The sequence below is a fragment of the Takifugu flavidus genome, chromosome 6 (assembly GCF_003711565.1).
Source record: "Takifugu flavidus isolate HTHZ2018 chromosome 6, ASM371156v2, whole genome shotgun sequence".
NCBI lineage: Eukaryota > Metazoa > Chordata > Actinopteri > Tetraodontiformes > Tetraodontidae > Takifugu > Takifugu flavidus.
Window position 1 is genome coordinate 9,716,037 of NC_079525.1, and position 15,002 is coordinate 9,731,038.

At 42.4% G+C, this 15,002-nt stretch overlaps 1 protein-coding gene across 6 annotated transcripts in view; it reads right to left on the minus strand.

Moving 5' to 3' along the window:
• The window catches only part of apbb2b (amyloid beta (A4) precursor protein-binding, family B, member 2b), a 34,327-nt gene that overhangs the window by 15,200 nt on the left and 4,125 nt on the right, over positions 1–15,002 (minus strand). For 2 of the 6 annotated variants that reach the window (XM_057035356.1, XM_057035354.1), the window contains exons 2-10: positions 8,414–8,520; positions 6,161–7,192; positions 3,405–3,646; positions 2,684–2,815; positions 2,532–2,603; positions 2,064–2,114; positions 1,080–1,165; positions 716–776; positions 148–294 (exon numbers count right to left, since the gene is read on the minus strand). In XM_057035356.1, coding sequence (XP_056891336.1) covers positions 148–294; positions 716–776; positions 1,080–1,165; positions 2,064–2,114; positions 2,532–2,603; positions 2,684–2,815; positions 3,405–3,646; positions 6,161–7,192; positions 8,414–8,420 — 1,830 coding nt within the window. In that variant the 5' untranslated portion in view covers positions 8,421–8,520. The remainder of the gene's footprint in view (positions 1–147; positions 295–715; positions 777–1,079; positions 1,166–2,063; positions 2,115–2,531; positions 2,604–2,683; positions 2,816–3,404; positions 3,647–6,160; positions 7,193–8,413; positions 8,521–15,002) is intronic. The other 4 variants (XM_057035358.1, XM_057035355.1, XM_057035360.1 and 1 more) reach the window with 4 other exon arrangements.

Genomic DNA, 15,002 nt, shown 5'->3' on the forward strand with positions numbered 1-15,002 from the left:
GATAACTGTACCATCCTCTTTGCTGCTCCTTCATGTTGTTTTATTATATTCTAGCTCTCAAAACCTCAGTTTACAGAGGGTCTATATTCACCCCCCCCCTTTTAGTTTGCACCCGACATGTATGACACACAAACTGTGATTGCAAACCTCTCCCCAGATGCCAACGGTGTCGCGGATGTCATTCTTGCAGTATGATAATTGACGGATGCAGTTGTTTACAGCGACACTGCTTTTCCCAGGAGCCAAGTCCTCTTCCGCCATCTCTACCCATCCCAAAGAACGAACTGCAAAAGACTTTATACAAAGAAATACAAGATAAAGATCCTTTGACATTAAAACTATGGGCAGATTTCTTTTAAAGTACAAAAAAGATTAAATGAGAAAAACACCGAAACCCTCAAGTGTGGGATTGTAGGCCCAACACCAAAAATGTGTTCAGAGCCTTATGTGTGGGACTGGCTTTCATCAGTGTCAGAGTTTACTTAACTGCTTCCCATCCAGTAATAAACCTATTCATCCCCTCAAAACACACACACATCATAAGATTTGTACTGAGGAACAATTTAATTGACACTGTCAAAGATATATTCCAACGTTAGCTCTCAGTGTTCTACCAGCCCGGACTAGAAATTGTACTTCTAATTCGCGCCACTTGGTAGCAGTGTTGTTTCTGTTTTAGCTTTGGCACGCGCTCAAATTTGAGGAAAGCTCCTACTTTTCCTTCTGGGTCATTGTTGACATTGTTGGGCTCCTCTTCCTCTTGTGATGGACGGTTTCTGTAAGAGAAGTTTAACAATAGCCTGATTTTGTTCATACATTTAAGAGTGTAATGGTTTTATCGATTCAGCTATGGTGATAACGTGAACTCTGTCCTACATGTGAAGGCCATGGCCAAGTATTCCTCTAACTGAAAACAATGAGGCATTTCCTGAGTACAACTTCCTGTTTTGTCTGAGCCAATTCCACTCTAACACCGATTAAACATAAGATCAGAGAAACAAAAACAAAACCTTTTGGAAAGCTGAGTTGGAATGCAAATGGAAGATACTAAAGATCATCTTTGTCTGTATGTATTTCACCTTAGTTTGAGTGATGCATAGCGAAGCGTGGCCCCTTCAAACTCCTTAAGACTGGGGTCAGGGTTCACCGAGGCTGCCTGCAAGTCCTGGTGCAGATGCATGAGGACATTATCATCAGTTTACATTATACAGAACTACACACAGGTTAATACACCAGGATAAAGGGAGGGAACCCCTTTCACACACTAAACCTGTAACACATTCCAGATGTGGCAGTGAGGGGGGTCAATCTGATCATTGATGATTCCACACAGATAAGAGCCTTGTTAACTCCAGCACCTTAATTCATGTGTGAGGCTGTAATTTCAGTGATCCAGATGTACACTATTAGTAACAACTTGAGAATGGTGCTCTGGTTTGCATCAGCTTTCCAGTTGGACCTCCTGACTGTTATATAAACTCCACTCGATTTATGACCAAAGTGCTTATTTGTCAAGATGATCTCAGTGTATCTGTCCTGAAAAACTTCATGAAAACAAACTCATTGCCTTCATTCCCATCTAATCAGAACCACAGTGAGGTTACAGGACAAGTGTGAGAAAGGGGCAGAAAAACACAAACCCAACAATACAAATGTATGTAGGCAAAAATATTAATGTTTTAACCCCCCAAAAAATGTCAACATGCAGCCAAATGTGGACAGAATATCCTTGGCAACCTGAGAAATAAGTTTTGTGTTTTATATAATGGGCATGCTGCAGATAACTGAGATAATTCAACACACACACTCACGTGCCTGTGTATGTCAAAACATTCAAATCTGTGCCAGCAGGGAGGAAAAATGATAACGTGTCAGCGATGTAAGTAAAGAAAGACTGAATGTGCCACTCAACTGTATTGTGCAGCCAAAATATAGAGGCATGTCAAAACGCTGCACGTGGAGCGTTTACATACACGGAGAAGCAACAGCCACACATGCTTTTTGCCCAGGCAGTGAATTTGTGGCTCATAATGCATAAATGCACACATGTGTATCATACTTGCCTTCCACACTTCACTACCAATCTTGCTGCCAAAATCACTCCAACCCAGTTTCTAAACAGTGTTAAGACACAAACACGTACACAGAGTGGTGGGGCCAAAATTGGGGAAGAGGGTCAAAAGTGAGAGGAGATTGAGGGAGGAGAAGAAAGATTAGGCCCGTTAGCCAGCTAGCTCACTGCACACTGAGGGCTTGTTGCAATAAGGAGCAACTCTGAAATGAGATTCTTGAGATTTTGTTTTTCTCAAATTGTTTTTGCCCCTATTAAAAGTTAACCTGCATACAGGGAGGGGACCAGGGACTTCCTGATAAGAATAGAGTTTATGGAGCATCCGCACAAAAAAGCATATACAAAAGCAGTGGGTATTGTTATATTTGGTTTCTTCTCTGCGGTCCAACAGACACATTTACACAAGAGATTTAGCTCAAGGTTAATCAACTGGGAAGGTAACAGAAGTGAAGCCTCCCACCTTATCTTCATCTTCATGATGCTGAGGGTGACTCTCCTGCTCAGGCATCCCCTGCAAAGATGTGGAGCGAGGCTAAAGAAAGAGGGGGTTTGGGTCATATGTGTGTTGTGGGGGGTGGGGGGGAATGACAGAGAACAGAACTAGAAACTTACAAAGTAGCAGCTGTTGACAAATCCACAGGTGGGGAAGGTGGGTTCATGTGTGGGGAGAGGCTCCACTGAGCTGTCTGAGGTGGTGCTGCCTGAACGAGTCGATGACCTAAAAAAGATGTCTGCCTGGCATGACTGAATGCACATGGAGACAGAAGCCGGTCATTAGAACCTAGATTTGCTGCATCCTCAGCGTTGGACACTGGTGCCCTCACATAAAACTCAGGGATAACTAGGACAGTTAATTTCTCACTGTACATTTATAGGTCTGAAAACACCTTCTACAGGAAACACATGACAAGAGCGATGAAAGCATTTCCAACATAAATCGTCCTTTTAGAAAACTATTTCTCTCAAAACAGTTCTAAAAAGGTCCAGAAAAATAGTGCTGAGCCTGTCTTTGGACTGTGGCAGGAAAACAGGGTGCCTTTAGAAAACCCACTCAGACACCCTGCAGCCTCCTTAAAGGCCCCCACTTGATGTGAGGCGTCGGCGATAACCACTGCAGCTTCTGAGCCTAAACAACCTTATTCTAATGGGCTTTAAAACATTGAATTCACACCTTACTACAGCACTCACAATGGGGTGACTAAATGGAGAGAAAGGCTGTTTTTCTAATAAACCTTCTCAATACTTATATTAATGTTTGAGTATCATTGATTATGGATCGGTTCTGGAATAAAAAATGAAACTGTTGCCTTCCATCTTGGTTTTAGCAACTTGCCTCTAGGTCAGGGATCGGTGAGGGGCTGAGAGAGCCCAGCATGTGTGGGGGAGTTGAGGTTGTGTGGTCATCGGAGGCCTGTGACTCCGTCTGTCCAGGGGGGGTAGGGTAGGTGTTGGGCCTCTCCCACTGAGTGGCGCCTGTGGGTATGTGCCAGTAGTAGATACCAGCCATGTCTGTGATTTTCTTCCATCCAGGAGGAAGGTCAGGATCATTCTGGAATGACTGCTCACTCCAGATATCTGGGATGTAAAAAAAAAAACACACACACAAATCCACAAAAAGAGATGAGATCTTAATATTAAATGCATGCAAGATAAAAAAAAAATACATTCATTTTTCCTGTGACAGACTAATGACTGAGATTAGCAGCAGCTGTCCTTTAACAGCCGTTATCCCTCCACAGATGAGTGCGTGAAGCATCATAACTCCTGTACAACATACTCATACACATATTTAAATAAAACCCTAGCAACTATTTTAGAAATTTCTAATACAGTGTTGTAAAGCTTTGAGAAGATAGCTAACAATAAGATATAATCCTAATCCCAGGGACAATTGTGCTTTTTTCATCACCTTAGTTACCTTACAAATGGTGCTTAAAGCAGTATTAATTCTAAATACATTTGACATGTTTTAGTACATAACTGCAGCACTGATTAATTGGCCATTAGCTACACTTATTGGCAGAAAAAATATATATTCAAGCACTGGTCTTCAGCTAATGCTGAGAGGACAACAGCAGGATAAAGAACAGATGGTTGCTGACAAAAAGTATTGGCCAATAAAGTGCATAGAAGAACACACACACACACACATATACACTTCTTTTAGACTGGAATAAATCCCGAAAGTGCCTTTTCAAACTATTTGGACAAGCAATGATTCGCGGAGCCTTGTGGGAGTTTGTCTTTTATTTGAGACTGAAGATAATATAAGTCCACCAAAGATAACATGACTGCTGCTGATATGGGGGGGGGGGGGGGTAACTTAAAGAGTGGTGGCCAGAAAAAACAACAGAACAGAGAGAAGGGAGAGAAGGAGGACGAGAGCGGGAGCACTGCCTGATCTGTGATCGGTGACCAGGAAGCAATTAAGGAGAGCTTAAGTGAGCTACGAGATAACCCAACTGGCATGCACCATGGCAGCTCATGGCAGAGCTATGTAGCAGTTAGCCTAGGCTAGCATGCAGCTTCCTGCCAGAACAGAGAGCAGAATTGCCCTGAAGGGGAGGGAAAGCAACAGCAAACACACATACAGACAGTCACCAACAGACTCCTGCTACCAGAATTATCATTTTTAGTGATAAACTACATCCCTTCAAGAAAGAGGCTATATGTATATCAATAACCGTGCTTGGAAAATCACACGTGCACAGACAGATCAACACAGACAGCCTCCAAACTCTAAGCTTGCCGTTTAGTTTCCGGCCATCTTGGACAGATGCACCTACCCTCATAATTGACAATCACAATGGCCAGCATGTAGTCTTTGCCCAGCATCATAGTGAGCTGGTTGCCGCTAATACAGCGAAGAACCAACACAGAACCAAGACAGAGAGAAAGAAAAGGAGAGCGAGAAGAGAGGGAGGGGGCTGCAAGAGAGGGGAGGAAAAAAGAAGGGAGCGAGACCAAGACCCATTCAGACAGAAAAATGATGACAACATCTCCCCTTCACTGTATTCTATTGGTTGTCCTGGCAACCACCAGGTTGATCATCATATCGCATCCAACGGAGGTACCACAATGATTCTACAGCAGCGCTAATAAATGAAGACAAAAAGGAAAGAAAGTAAAAATAAACAGGATCTCTTTGAGTGAGAGCTCTCAACTAGGTGTTGATGTTTGGTTCTGCTATGTGAATGCAATTTCTTATACAACCTCTAAACCACAAAATACCCACTGAATCCAACAAACACCTGAGAAAACAGCCTGCTTCGATCTGGAATAAACAGCCAGGGACGCAGAGCAGCACTGATGTTATAATACTGTAATAATAATATAAAACTACATCCATCCATCCATCTTCTACCACAGTATCCTTGAATGGGGTCGCAGGGTAACATGATAAATTGTTAGTGATTAATTCATCATGCTGACAATCAACTCTTTAGCGAAAGTCTGGGTGGGACAAAAGATCTGAAGGCTTTAAGCTTAGATGATTCTTACAGAGACATTGATCTACCGGGAACATGAAGCTGTTCATAAGTGATTCATCTGCTTGAAATAAAATTTTTATGACCAGAAATAAGAGAAATCCAAAGATTTTCAGAACATGCCAAAGAAGACAGTGAGTCAGCAGACAAGTGGAAGCTCAAGAAGAATCCAACAGCTCAGAGTACCTTTACAGTGTTGGTCTTGGGCGCCCGATTAACCGCTGAGCTCGTGCCCCATGAGACATGTCACATGAGCAGCAGCGAATCACACAGCAGAGAGCACCCCACTGATATACAGAGCTGTACATAACACTAAGAAGAGATGGCGAGAGACTACATAGATCCATAACTTCAAACAGGAAGTAGCCGATTCTGTATAGGAACACACCCATAAGGCTACGGGGGCATTTCTTGTCCCACAATATTTGTGGCAAATTTAGTGGTGGTCGGAAAGTTGGATGTTCAGTTGCATCAATATCTTTGTACTACATTTTCATTCACACAAACATACACGGTCATGCCACATGAAAACACAGCAACAGCAAACTGAAGGCTGAAAATAGAATAGTGTTGCATGTACTGTGTGTGTGAGTGTGTGTACCAGTCTCCTCTGGAGAGTTGCTCTCCTGGGACAAGGTGGTCCAACTCAACTCCTCGTCACTGGGGTTCAGATTCTGAATCCGGTTCAAAGCGCAGTCAGTCTTTGCTCCAGTCCGTCTGTCCTTCTTGGTCTCTGGAGAAGAGGAGGAGGAGCAGGAGGAGGAACAGGAGGCCACTGAGAGCAGAGGCATGTCCTCTGGGCTTGCTTGTTTTGGTGAGGAGGGTGGAGGAGGCCCTGGAGAGTCATTATCCGATCTGTGGAGTTTGAAGTTGGAAAATTTGTATTTCATCCCGGTGGAATCGTTTTTAATCATCAGTAAAGGGTTTTTCTCCTCATCTTCGTGCTCCTCGACTGCCAACTCATTCCCATCTTGCTCAATCTTCATCTTCAACATTTCCTTTTCAGACAGATTGCTGATGTCATCACTCTCATCTCCCTTAACGTTCACATTGAAACCCAGGTCTGTTGTGTTGCCATTCAGTTTGAGCTCCACAATTGTGTTAATGTTACTGTCTGTTTGCAATTCAGGCTTCTCTTCAGGCTCTGGCTCACCATGAGAGTCTGTGCCCTGTTCAAAGAGGTCGTCCTCTCTGCCCTTAGTAGTGAGCATGTGGAACCCATTCTCCTCAGCTTTATCCAAACCGACTCCACCTATCTCCATTTCCACACTGCACTCCAGGGCCATTGGTTCCAGCGAAGTTGTGTTTTTGTTGTGATCCTGGTCAGCTTTCCGGAGCTGGTTGACACCATTTTTAGCTACCTTGGGATTGCTGGGGTTTGGGGGCTGTGATGGGGATGACACTGGCAACGAAGATGCAGATACTCCTTCTCCCAAGCCCATAGCAGCTTGGATACTGGTGAGTGCATACTTCTTGCGACATTTAGGAGGCGTAGCAGAACCTTGCTGGGTGACATCACAGTCAAGGAGCTGATTGTGTGATGAGCGGAGGCTGAGCGAGGTGGGTGGTGTGGCAGCCGGGCCGTTGTGATTGGACACATCCACTGACATCATGGTGGGACACAACAAGTTACCTACAGAAGAAGAAAATCAAAGCAGCTAGGTTTCAGAGTTCAAAGAGTTCAATTGATTAAAAAAAACAAAAAACTGTCTTTTAGCAGTAGGTCAGTCCTACACACTGACCTACACAGAGATGTTTAACAATGATAATGTAATAATAATGTGATAATATTCAACTAAACTTTAACAGGATGACAAAACCCACAACAAACCTATTTTTTTGCTTTGACTTGTATAATGTTTCCCTTAGTTGAGGATGAACTAAATATATATAAATATTTTTAGAACACTTCCTTCCAGCACCTCTCAAAAAGATGTTTGCCACAACATAAAATAGTACTATACTAATATTACAATACTGACATAACGCAACCTCATTTGCCACAAAACACTGAAATTCATGACTAATAAATCTAAATCCTGAGGATCATAAATCAATGTACAGTTATTGCTCCATATCAACAGAGCAACAATGAAGAACTGCCATGACTTGACTTATGGGCAACAAGTTCTGCTTTGTAAAGCAGTAAGTAACAAACTCCAAAAGTGGGGTGGAAGAAAACTCAGCTAACACATAGCCCTATAGGGCAAACAGGCCCAGGTTGTACCTGGCATAGAGTCAGATGGTTGGAGGTTGCTCATGGTCAAAATCTCATCATATCCATCCACATATCTGAACACAATGAGCCAAAAAATATTAGAGGAGAAATGCAAAGAATCTAGAGCAGCCTGTATGTACAGACATTTCCCAAAGAGACCAAATTCAGCCATGCGGACCCAAAAACAGATGGTTTCCATGGAGACATCAAAACACTCTATAACTGCAATTCCAAAATGAAGAAGCAGTTTTCAAAACATTAGACACCAAGAAGAGCAAATGATTAAATGACCCATATGATTTGATAATGCTGTTACAGAGGCCAAACTGTAAAGTTACCTCCAAAACTGGGAGGCACAATCTCAGTAAAAATTTTGGCCTGTAATTAACTTTGCTTATAGGTCACCAGCCTGAACATAACTGAAAAGCTGAAGTGGGAGCTGACCATCTCAAAGGTGTACCATCACTAACATTTGTCCCCATCTATGAAGTGCAGAGTATGCTGTGTACATGAGTGTGTACAGAAAGAAACTGAAAGTACTACAAACAGAGGAGATGCCACTGCTACCCGATTAACATCCTTATTTCAGAAATACCCCCCAAAAGTCTCAACACTGCCACTGACCAGATCACTCACCAGGCATCTAAGTACTGCAGGGGTTTTTAGGATGGACTGCATCCATGCTGCGAGTCAGTGATTCTGTCCTGATTAAATCCTGAAGGCTTCACTGGAGCAGCTGAGTCCTGAGGGAGAGATAGGCAGAAATTAGAATTGATGGAAGGGAGACAGCATGAGGAGTTAGTGCAGCAAGGAAAAGGAATAGGAGTCAAATAATTTAGACAAATCAATTATTCACAACACTGATGAAACATCCATTTACAACATGAGTGTGTGTTCAAATATCAGTCTTTGGTGGTCTCATTATCCTTCAATGAACCATCATAAACTTAATGTAGAGGCTTGTAAAGGGCATTTTCCACTTATTCTGTTGACTGTGACTGCAGCACCACATCAACAGGACACGCGTTCAGACCGGTGACACCGGCCGACACACAAATACAGAGCTCTAGAATTCACCCTTAAAAATATCATATTAAAGGTTGTTTCAGCATTAAATAGGCCTCACAGTATAAGCCAGCATTTTTCCAGCATTTTTCCTGCAATGTTTCCGTGTGACTCGGTAACTCACAAACCACCAGCCTGGCAAGAACAGCCCAGAGGGATTCGATCTGGCCTAATTACTGTAGCAAGGACCTGCAGGACAGGACAGGCCAAAACAGTGCAAGAAACAGGTTATTTAAACTTTTATTTATATACTGGGGCCACTGGAGAAACTACAGCTAGTATAAGGGCAGTTTATCCACCGTATTTATTTATTTAAAATTAAAGAAATAAATCAGAATTAACTGTGACAATCAGCTTCTTCTTAGTTTACTTTGGAATTTGTGAAGGTTTGATGAATATGAGATATGACACATCTGTGCTCATCTATGACACCAGAGAAAACAGCAGTTAGAAAACTTCCAACTTGTTTTGAAGACCTAAAGTCTCGGATAACATCAGCTTTCATTCTTAATTCAGACAAAAGTAAGGCCATTGTTTTATGTCCTAAACTTCTCAGGAATAGAATATCTGCTCAAATCATTCCTCTGCATGGTGTTTCTTTGGCCTGTATTTAGTAGTGGGAGAAACTTTGGGTGAACTCCCCTGATGTATTTTACAATTGACTTCACCACCACCAGCTGTAACTGAAGTACCGGTAACCAAAAAGCCGTCTAAAGAGCAGCTGCATAACGTTATGGTTGGAGATGTGGCTACAAACCGGGTACCAAAAGTCAGCAGTTAGTTATAATCTTAACATAGCTGTGCAAAGTTGTGAAAAGGCAGATTAGTGTCTGTGAGTCACTGAACTCTTCCACCATCAACAAGAGAGCACAGACAGAAACCAGAAGGGCTGCAGCAGCTTCAGCTGCTAGTAGAGTCAAGTGGAGACTACAGTCAAAGGCAAGAACAGGTTTATATACCATTGGGAATCATAAATTACAAAATAAATCTAATTCTGGGATTAAAAGTACAAGATAAACTGGCACCTTTGCATGGCTGGGAACATGCGTGCATGTCTACAGCAAAAGCTGAGTGATTCTCATGGAATTGTAACACGATCTGGGTCTGCAATCAACAATAACCAGTGTCAACACAAGCCCCGGTGCAGGTCTGAAAAAGACCGAAAATGAGTGTAGCTAGTTCTTAAATGCTAAATTTGGTGATAAATGGTAACACATGAAGAAACTAAACCCAATCCATCACCGACTATTCACTAAGTCCATAAAGGAGCTGAGGAAAAGAAAAGCCTAAAGCTTGTTGAACTTAATAAGAAAAAAATACAACAAAAAAATAAAAGATAAAGGAAAGCATTAAATATGTTAAAATTACATCAGTTTGATCATTAGACTGAGTTTTCTATAAAAGGTTCTGCAGGAACCAATTAATCATTGATTTTCTGAGAAGCAACAAAAAGAGCCCAGCAGCGCCAACAGCTCAAACATTCAGAATCACTCACAGTATTTTCCTCCTCCTTGCCTTTAATAAACTTATTTGACTATAGATTACAGTTTGGATATTGCATTTATGTTTAATAAGTTGTTGTGTTTTCTTTCAAATTAAATTGTAACAACAGTTTTTTTTAACCTCCACACAAAGTGTTTTAAAAACAATGAAAGTTCCACATGTAAAAAACATGATAAAAAAATCTGCTAAATCATTAAAAAGGTGACTGCTGTGATACAAACGCAGCTGGCCAGTAAAAACAGCACCAGTCTTTTCAACTTGCCACCATAACCTCCCAGTGGCCCCTCTCATCTCTAACCCAGTGAGCTGAATGAAAGCAAAAACAACAAGAAAAAAGTGACAACTATCAAAACGCTTAACTACAAACAGCGCTGATCTCATACCATCTCCATGGTCGGCAGACAGATGTCGACTGGTTTCACTCTTGGGTGGGGCTTACAAATGCAGTGAAACAGCAAAGTACATCTAGATACAGCTCCACGCTGCATGGGATGACAGAGAGTGTTGTGGTGGTTCGGAAGGGATGCCGCTGGGGTCTGAGAATAATGACAGGGCTCCTCTATGGCAGAGCAGCTCACACACACACATGCACAACGGCAACACGCGTGACATAAACAGTCGTTCATAAATATGCATCCGTGGCATCGCACGGACCCACGTGTAAACAGAGAAATGCAAAAGGAACTTATCTAGACAGAGCTGCCGGGGGGAGACACACACACACACGCACTTTGTAATAAGATCCATGCTGTGTCACAACATGACAGTGACCTCTGACCTGTGACCCAGTCTGTGTGTGTGTGTCTGTGTCTGTGTGTGTGCGTGTCTGTGTGTGTGCATGCGTGCATGCTTGTGTCAGAGGCACAGTAAGAATGAAGGCAACAGCTGCAGATATATTGTGCCTGTCTCAGTCTCTGTCTCGTGCGTAAGCACTGCATTTTGCCAAAATCTAAAGTGACGGAGGGGGAATATTCTCAGATTCCAAGAGCTTAATTTGGTCTTTCCTTTCTTTCTTTACTTACTAACGATTTCCTGTTGTTCCTGTGTTAATCCCATTTGACATTTGCGTCTTCCCATTTTCATGCCACTTCCTAAGCTCATCATCTCCCACCCTGTAGCCCCATTGCATTTACCCTGTACCTTGCCCCCTCCACCCCATTTCCTTTGTGTAAAAGAGAATTGCTGGTCTTTTTCATTAAAAGTAAAGCAGGTCTGTAAACACTCATAAAACCACACAGTTCTCTCTGCAAACCTGATTTATATAGTCAGCCCGCCCCGTGGTGCTTGTCGAAAAGCCTCTCTGGTACGAAAAAGATGAACAAGAAAGCAAAAGTGTCAGTGTAGAGCAGCAGTGCAACAGAGGGAGATAGATGGATGTCAACATGGAGAGAACAAAACACAAGCAGCTGTTTTTCTTAGTGCTGGATCAGGATCTGGAGCCAGCTACAGTGTACAATAGCAGGCAATCTTCCCAGATCTTTTCTTGGCTTTATTTTCATTGGCTATGGAGTGGGTCGGGTCGGGCCTAGCAGCAAGACGCTTCCATTTACAAGGCTGGGAAGTTTTAAACTAAAAACCATTTATTACCATAACTGGCTGGTACTTCACATTCCAACCACTAGAGACACTAAACTTTCCTCTTGACGTCCTTTTTTAATCTCCCTTTTAAGAAAAAGCATGTTTGAAAAGTTGTTGCTCAACACTGCGAGTGGAATTGTAACAGTGGAATTGTATTTTTGCTGTAATTCAACCAAAGATAGGAAAAACCTTTGACTAGACGATGTTCCCACTCCTGACAAATGCTATATACCCATTTACTGCCCACACCTACAGACTAAACAACACACAGAGAAGATTACAGCTCATCCAGGCTAAAGGTGGAAGGGTTTGAAAGCTTGTGCAATGTTGTTTGTATGTGTGACTTTCCTTGTATTTTCAATAGGGGTAAATAACTCAAATTTACACGTTTAATGAGACTGCAGCTTAAACAAACCATGTTGTGTACAGACCAACACAAATACCGGTAGTCCCTCGTCCGCTGCATAAACGGAGGCTCTGTGGTCTCAGCGTGCACAGATGTCGTCCTTGCAGGAACCATTTCCAGAGAGCATGAAGGACAGAGAAATGGACTCTCAATCGTCCGACTAGGACAAAGAGCATTTTAAGTCTCCTTTAACATCTTTAGAGAATCTCCCCAACTGTCTCTGTCAGTTCACCCTCTTGGTATCAAGCTCTATAGTTATCATTTTCCAGCTGATTCCAGTTCATTTTCCAGCTGATTGGTTTCCATTAGCAGGAGAGTGAGAAGCAAAAATGACCACTAAGAAAACAGGGAGGAATTTCAGGGTGTGCCAAAGAATCTCAGGCATGTCTCTTTTTTGGGGTGGGTGGGTCATTGCAACAGGGGGCAAAACAACTGTAATGAGATGAGGAAAGGAGCAGACCAGATACAAAGAGCACGAGGTGACAGCATGTTTGCATAAGATCTGAACCAAAGCAAAAATGCACACAAAATTTGAGAGTGAGTGTTCAGGTGCTCAGAAATGAAAGGCTAGGTGATGACAGAGGGCAGGTGAAGCTACATAATTACAGTACACATCCTCAACACTTCACCAAAGACAACACCATAAATGCAAGAACAATTACACACACGAGTACCTCTATCTTTGTGGGGACTGTAAACCATCACAACTAAACTCTTCCCCTGACCTTAATCTGAACCCATCCTAACCCCAAGACCAAGTCCTAAATCTCAAACAGTGCTCTAAAGTTGTGTGGACCAGCCAAAAAGTTCTTTCTTCCCAGAAACATCCTCACTTTGTAGATGAAAGGCACATTCTGGTTGATGCTACGAACACAGTGCTGATGAACGGTAAACTGCTAAATAAATATTGTATCAAAATAGCTAAACAGTGTTCTACAATCCAGTGATGAGGGAAATAAATAGTATAGGCAAAAAGTGACTTCCTGGACTCTTGGAAACTTGGGAGTGAGTGTTGAAATGCTTCCCCCCACTTCCCACATAACCACCCTCCTATAACCCAGCCTGTCTTTCCTGTGGGTGAGGGGAGGTCGTGAGAGGGAAGAAAGTGTACACAAGGAGCATGGCCTCACTGAGTAAAATGCACCAAATCCCCTTTGAGTCCTATGGGTCTGTGTCCTCCCTCCTGAGAGCATCCATGAGCCAGTTGATAGTGCAATAAAACGTAATGAAGGTAATGAAACCACATAGGTCCTCTCTTGCTGCTACTATGAAGGCAACAAGCAACACAACTATGTTTTCAACTTGCAGTCTTGCACTGCGGTAATACCCCAAACATTTATCTTCCTTTCTGAACAACACAGGTCTAATAGTCTACAATAATCTCTTGAGCACAGGTCTGATATTTTCCTGAGACACTGTTATTCTTATAAAACATGCCACTAACTTTACAGTCGACCAGAGCCTGGTTTACACACATGTCACAGAAAATTCCAAACTTTGTAAAATTTGAGGAAACTCAGTGGGGTCTAATCATCAACACTTGAAGATTTTAATAACAAATGGTTTTTAAAGCAGTTGTTTTTAAACATGTTCACACATCTCAAATTTATCAGCAAGTGCTGCCACTCCGCTGAATTAAAATTACAGATATAACACCAGTTTCCTTTTGTCAGATAACAGAAGAGGTGATGGTCATATATTAGAACTCTCTCGGTGCAGAGAAACAGAGACAAGCATAAAAAGCTCCTCAGATCCAGGCAAAGGCAATGGCCAGACTGTGACTCCTATATATAGCTGAGATGTGACAGGACATCTGAGAAGTCAGGGAAGTCCAGACATGAACAGCACAGTTCGTACTCAGGCTGTGTGTGGGTGACAATATCACGGCCTTTTATGTGGTCAGAAGGGCAACAGCAAACTATTCCACCATACTCAAAAATTTCAGAAATATCCAAAAGGGATATAAATGGACATGAGTAACATCCTAGATCGAGAGAAGGAGACGTCAGAAGAGACAGGGGACAACAGAGAGTGACTCATTACAAGAGGAATGTCCCTTATCTGCCAAAAGGAATCAGAGACACCACAGCAATGATCGGGCTCTCGCCAAAATCAGCCTTCCTTCTCATGGTCTCTTGCTCACCGAAAGCACATTGCTGTGTGCTCCTTTTTGACTTATTAAGCTTGACTTATTTTTTGGATTTGGAAGGAGAGCTGACAGAGTTTGGAACCTGCAGAAGCAAAACCAAAGGGAAAATCCCAACTCTTGAGATACATATCAAACTCAACAGATGATTTGATATAAAACTCTTCAAATGTGTTTCTTTGCTTTTGCAGATTTTTAGAATGCTGCTAAAAGAATTATGCCATGTTGGTACTGTGTCACATTCTTCCCACCCTTCCATAACTCCTCTCTGTCTGCAGGATGTGACGCAACTGTGGAGAACCTTACCACAGGAAACTGATCACAATGTTTCAACATCAGTCTGATTGTTCATCCTGCTCAATCATCAGAAAGGAATTTCTTTCATATAATCAGTTCTAACACAGCAGAAGTGGAGGGAGTGGAGTAGGAGCCTGAGGGAAAGGTGCCTTCAAAACATTAAAACATTTACTAAAAGATGAGTTCAACTACTGCGTGTGTGTGTGTATACACATCACCGTGTGTGTGTG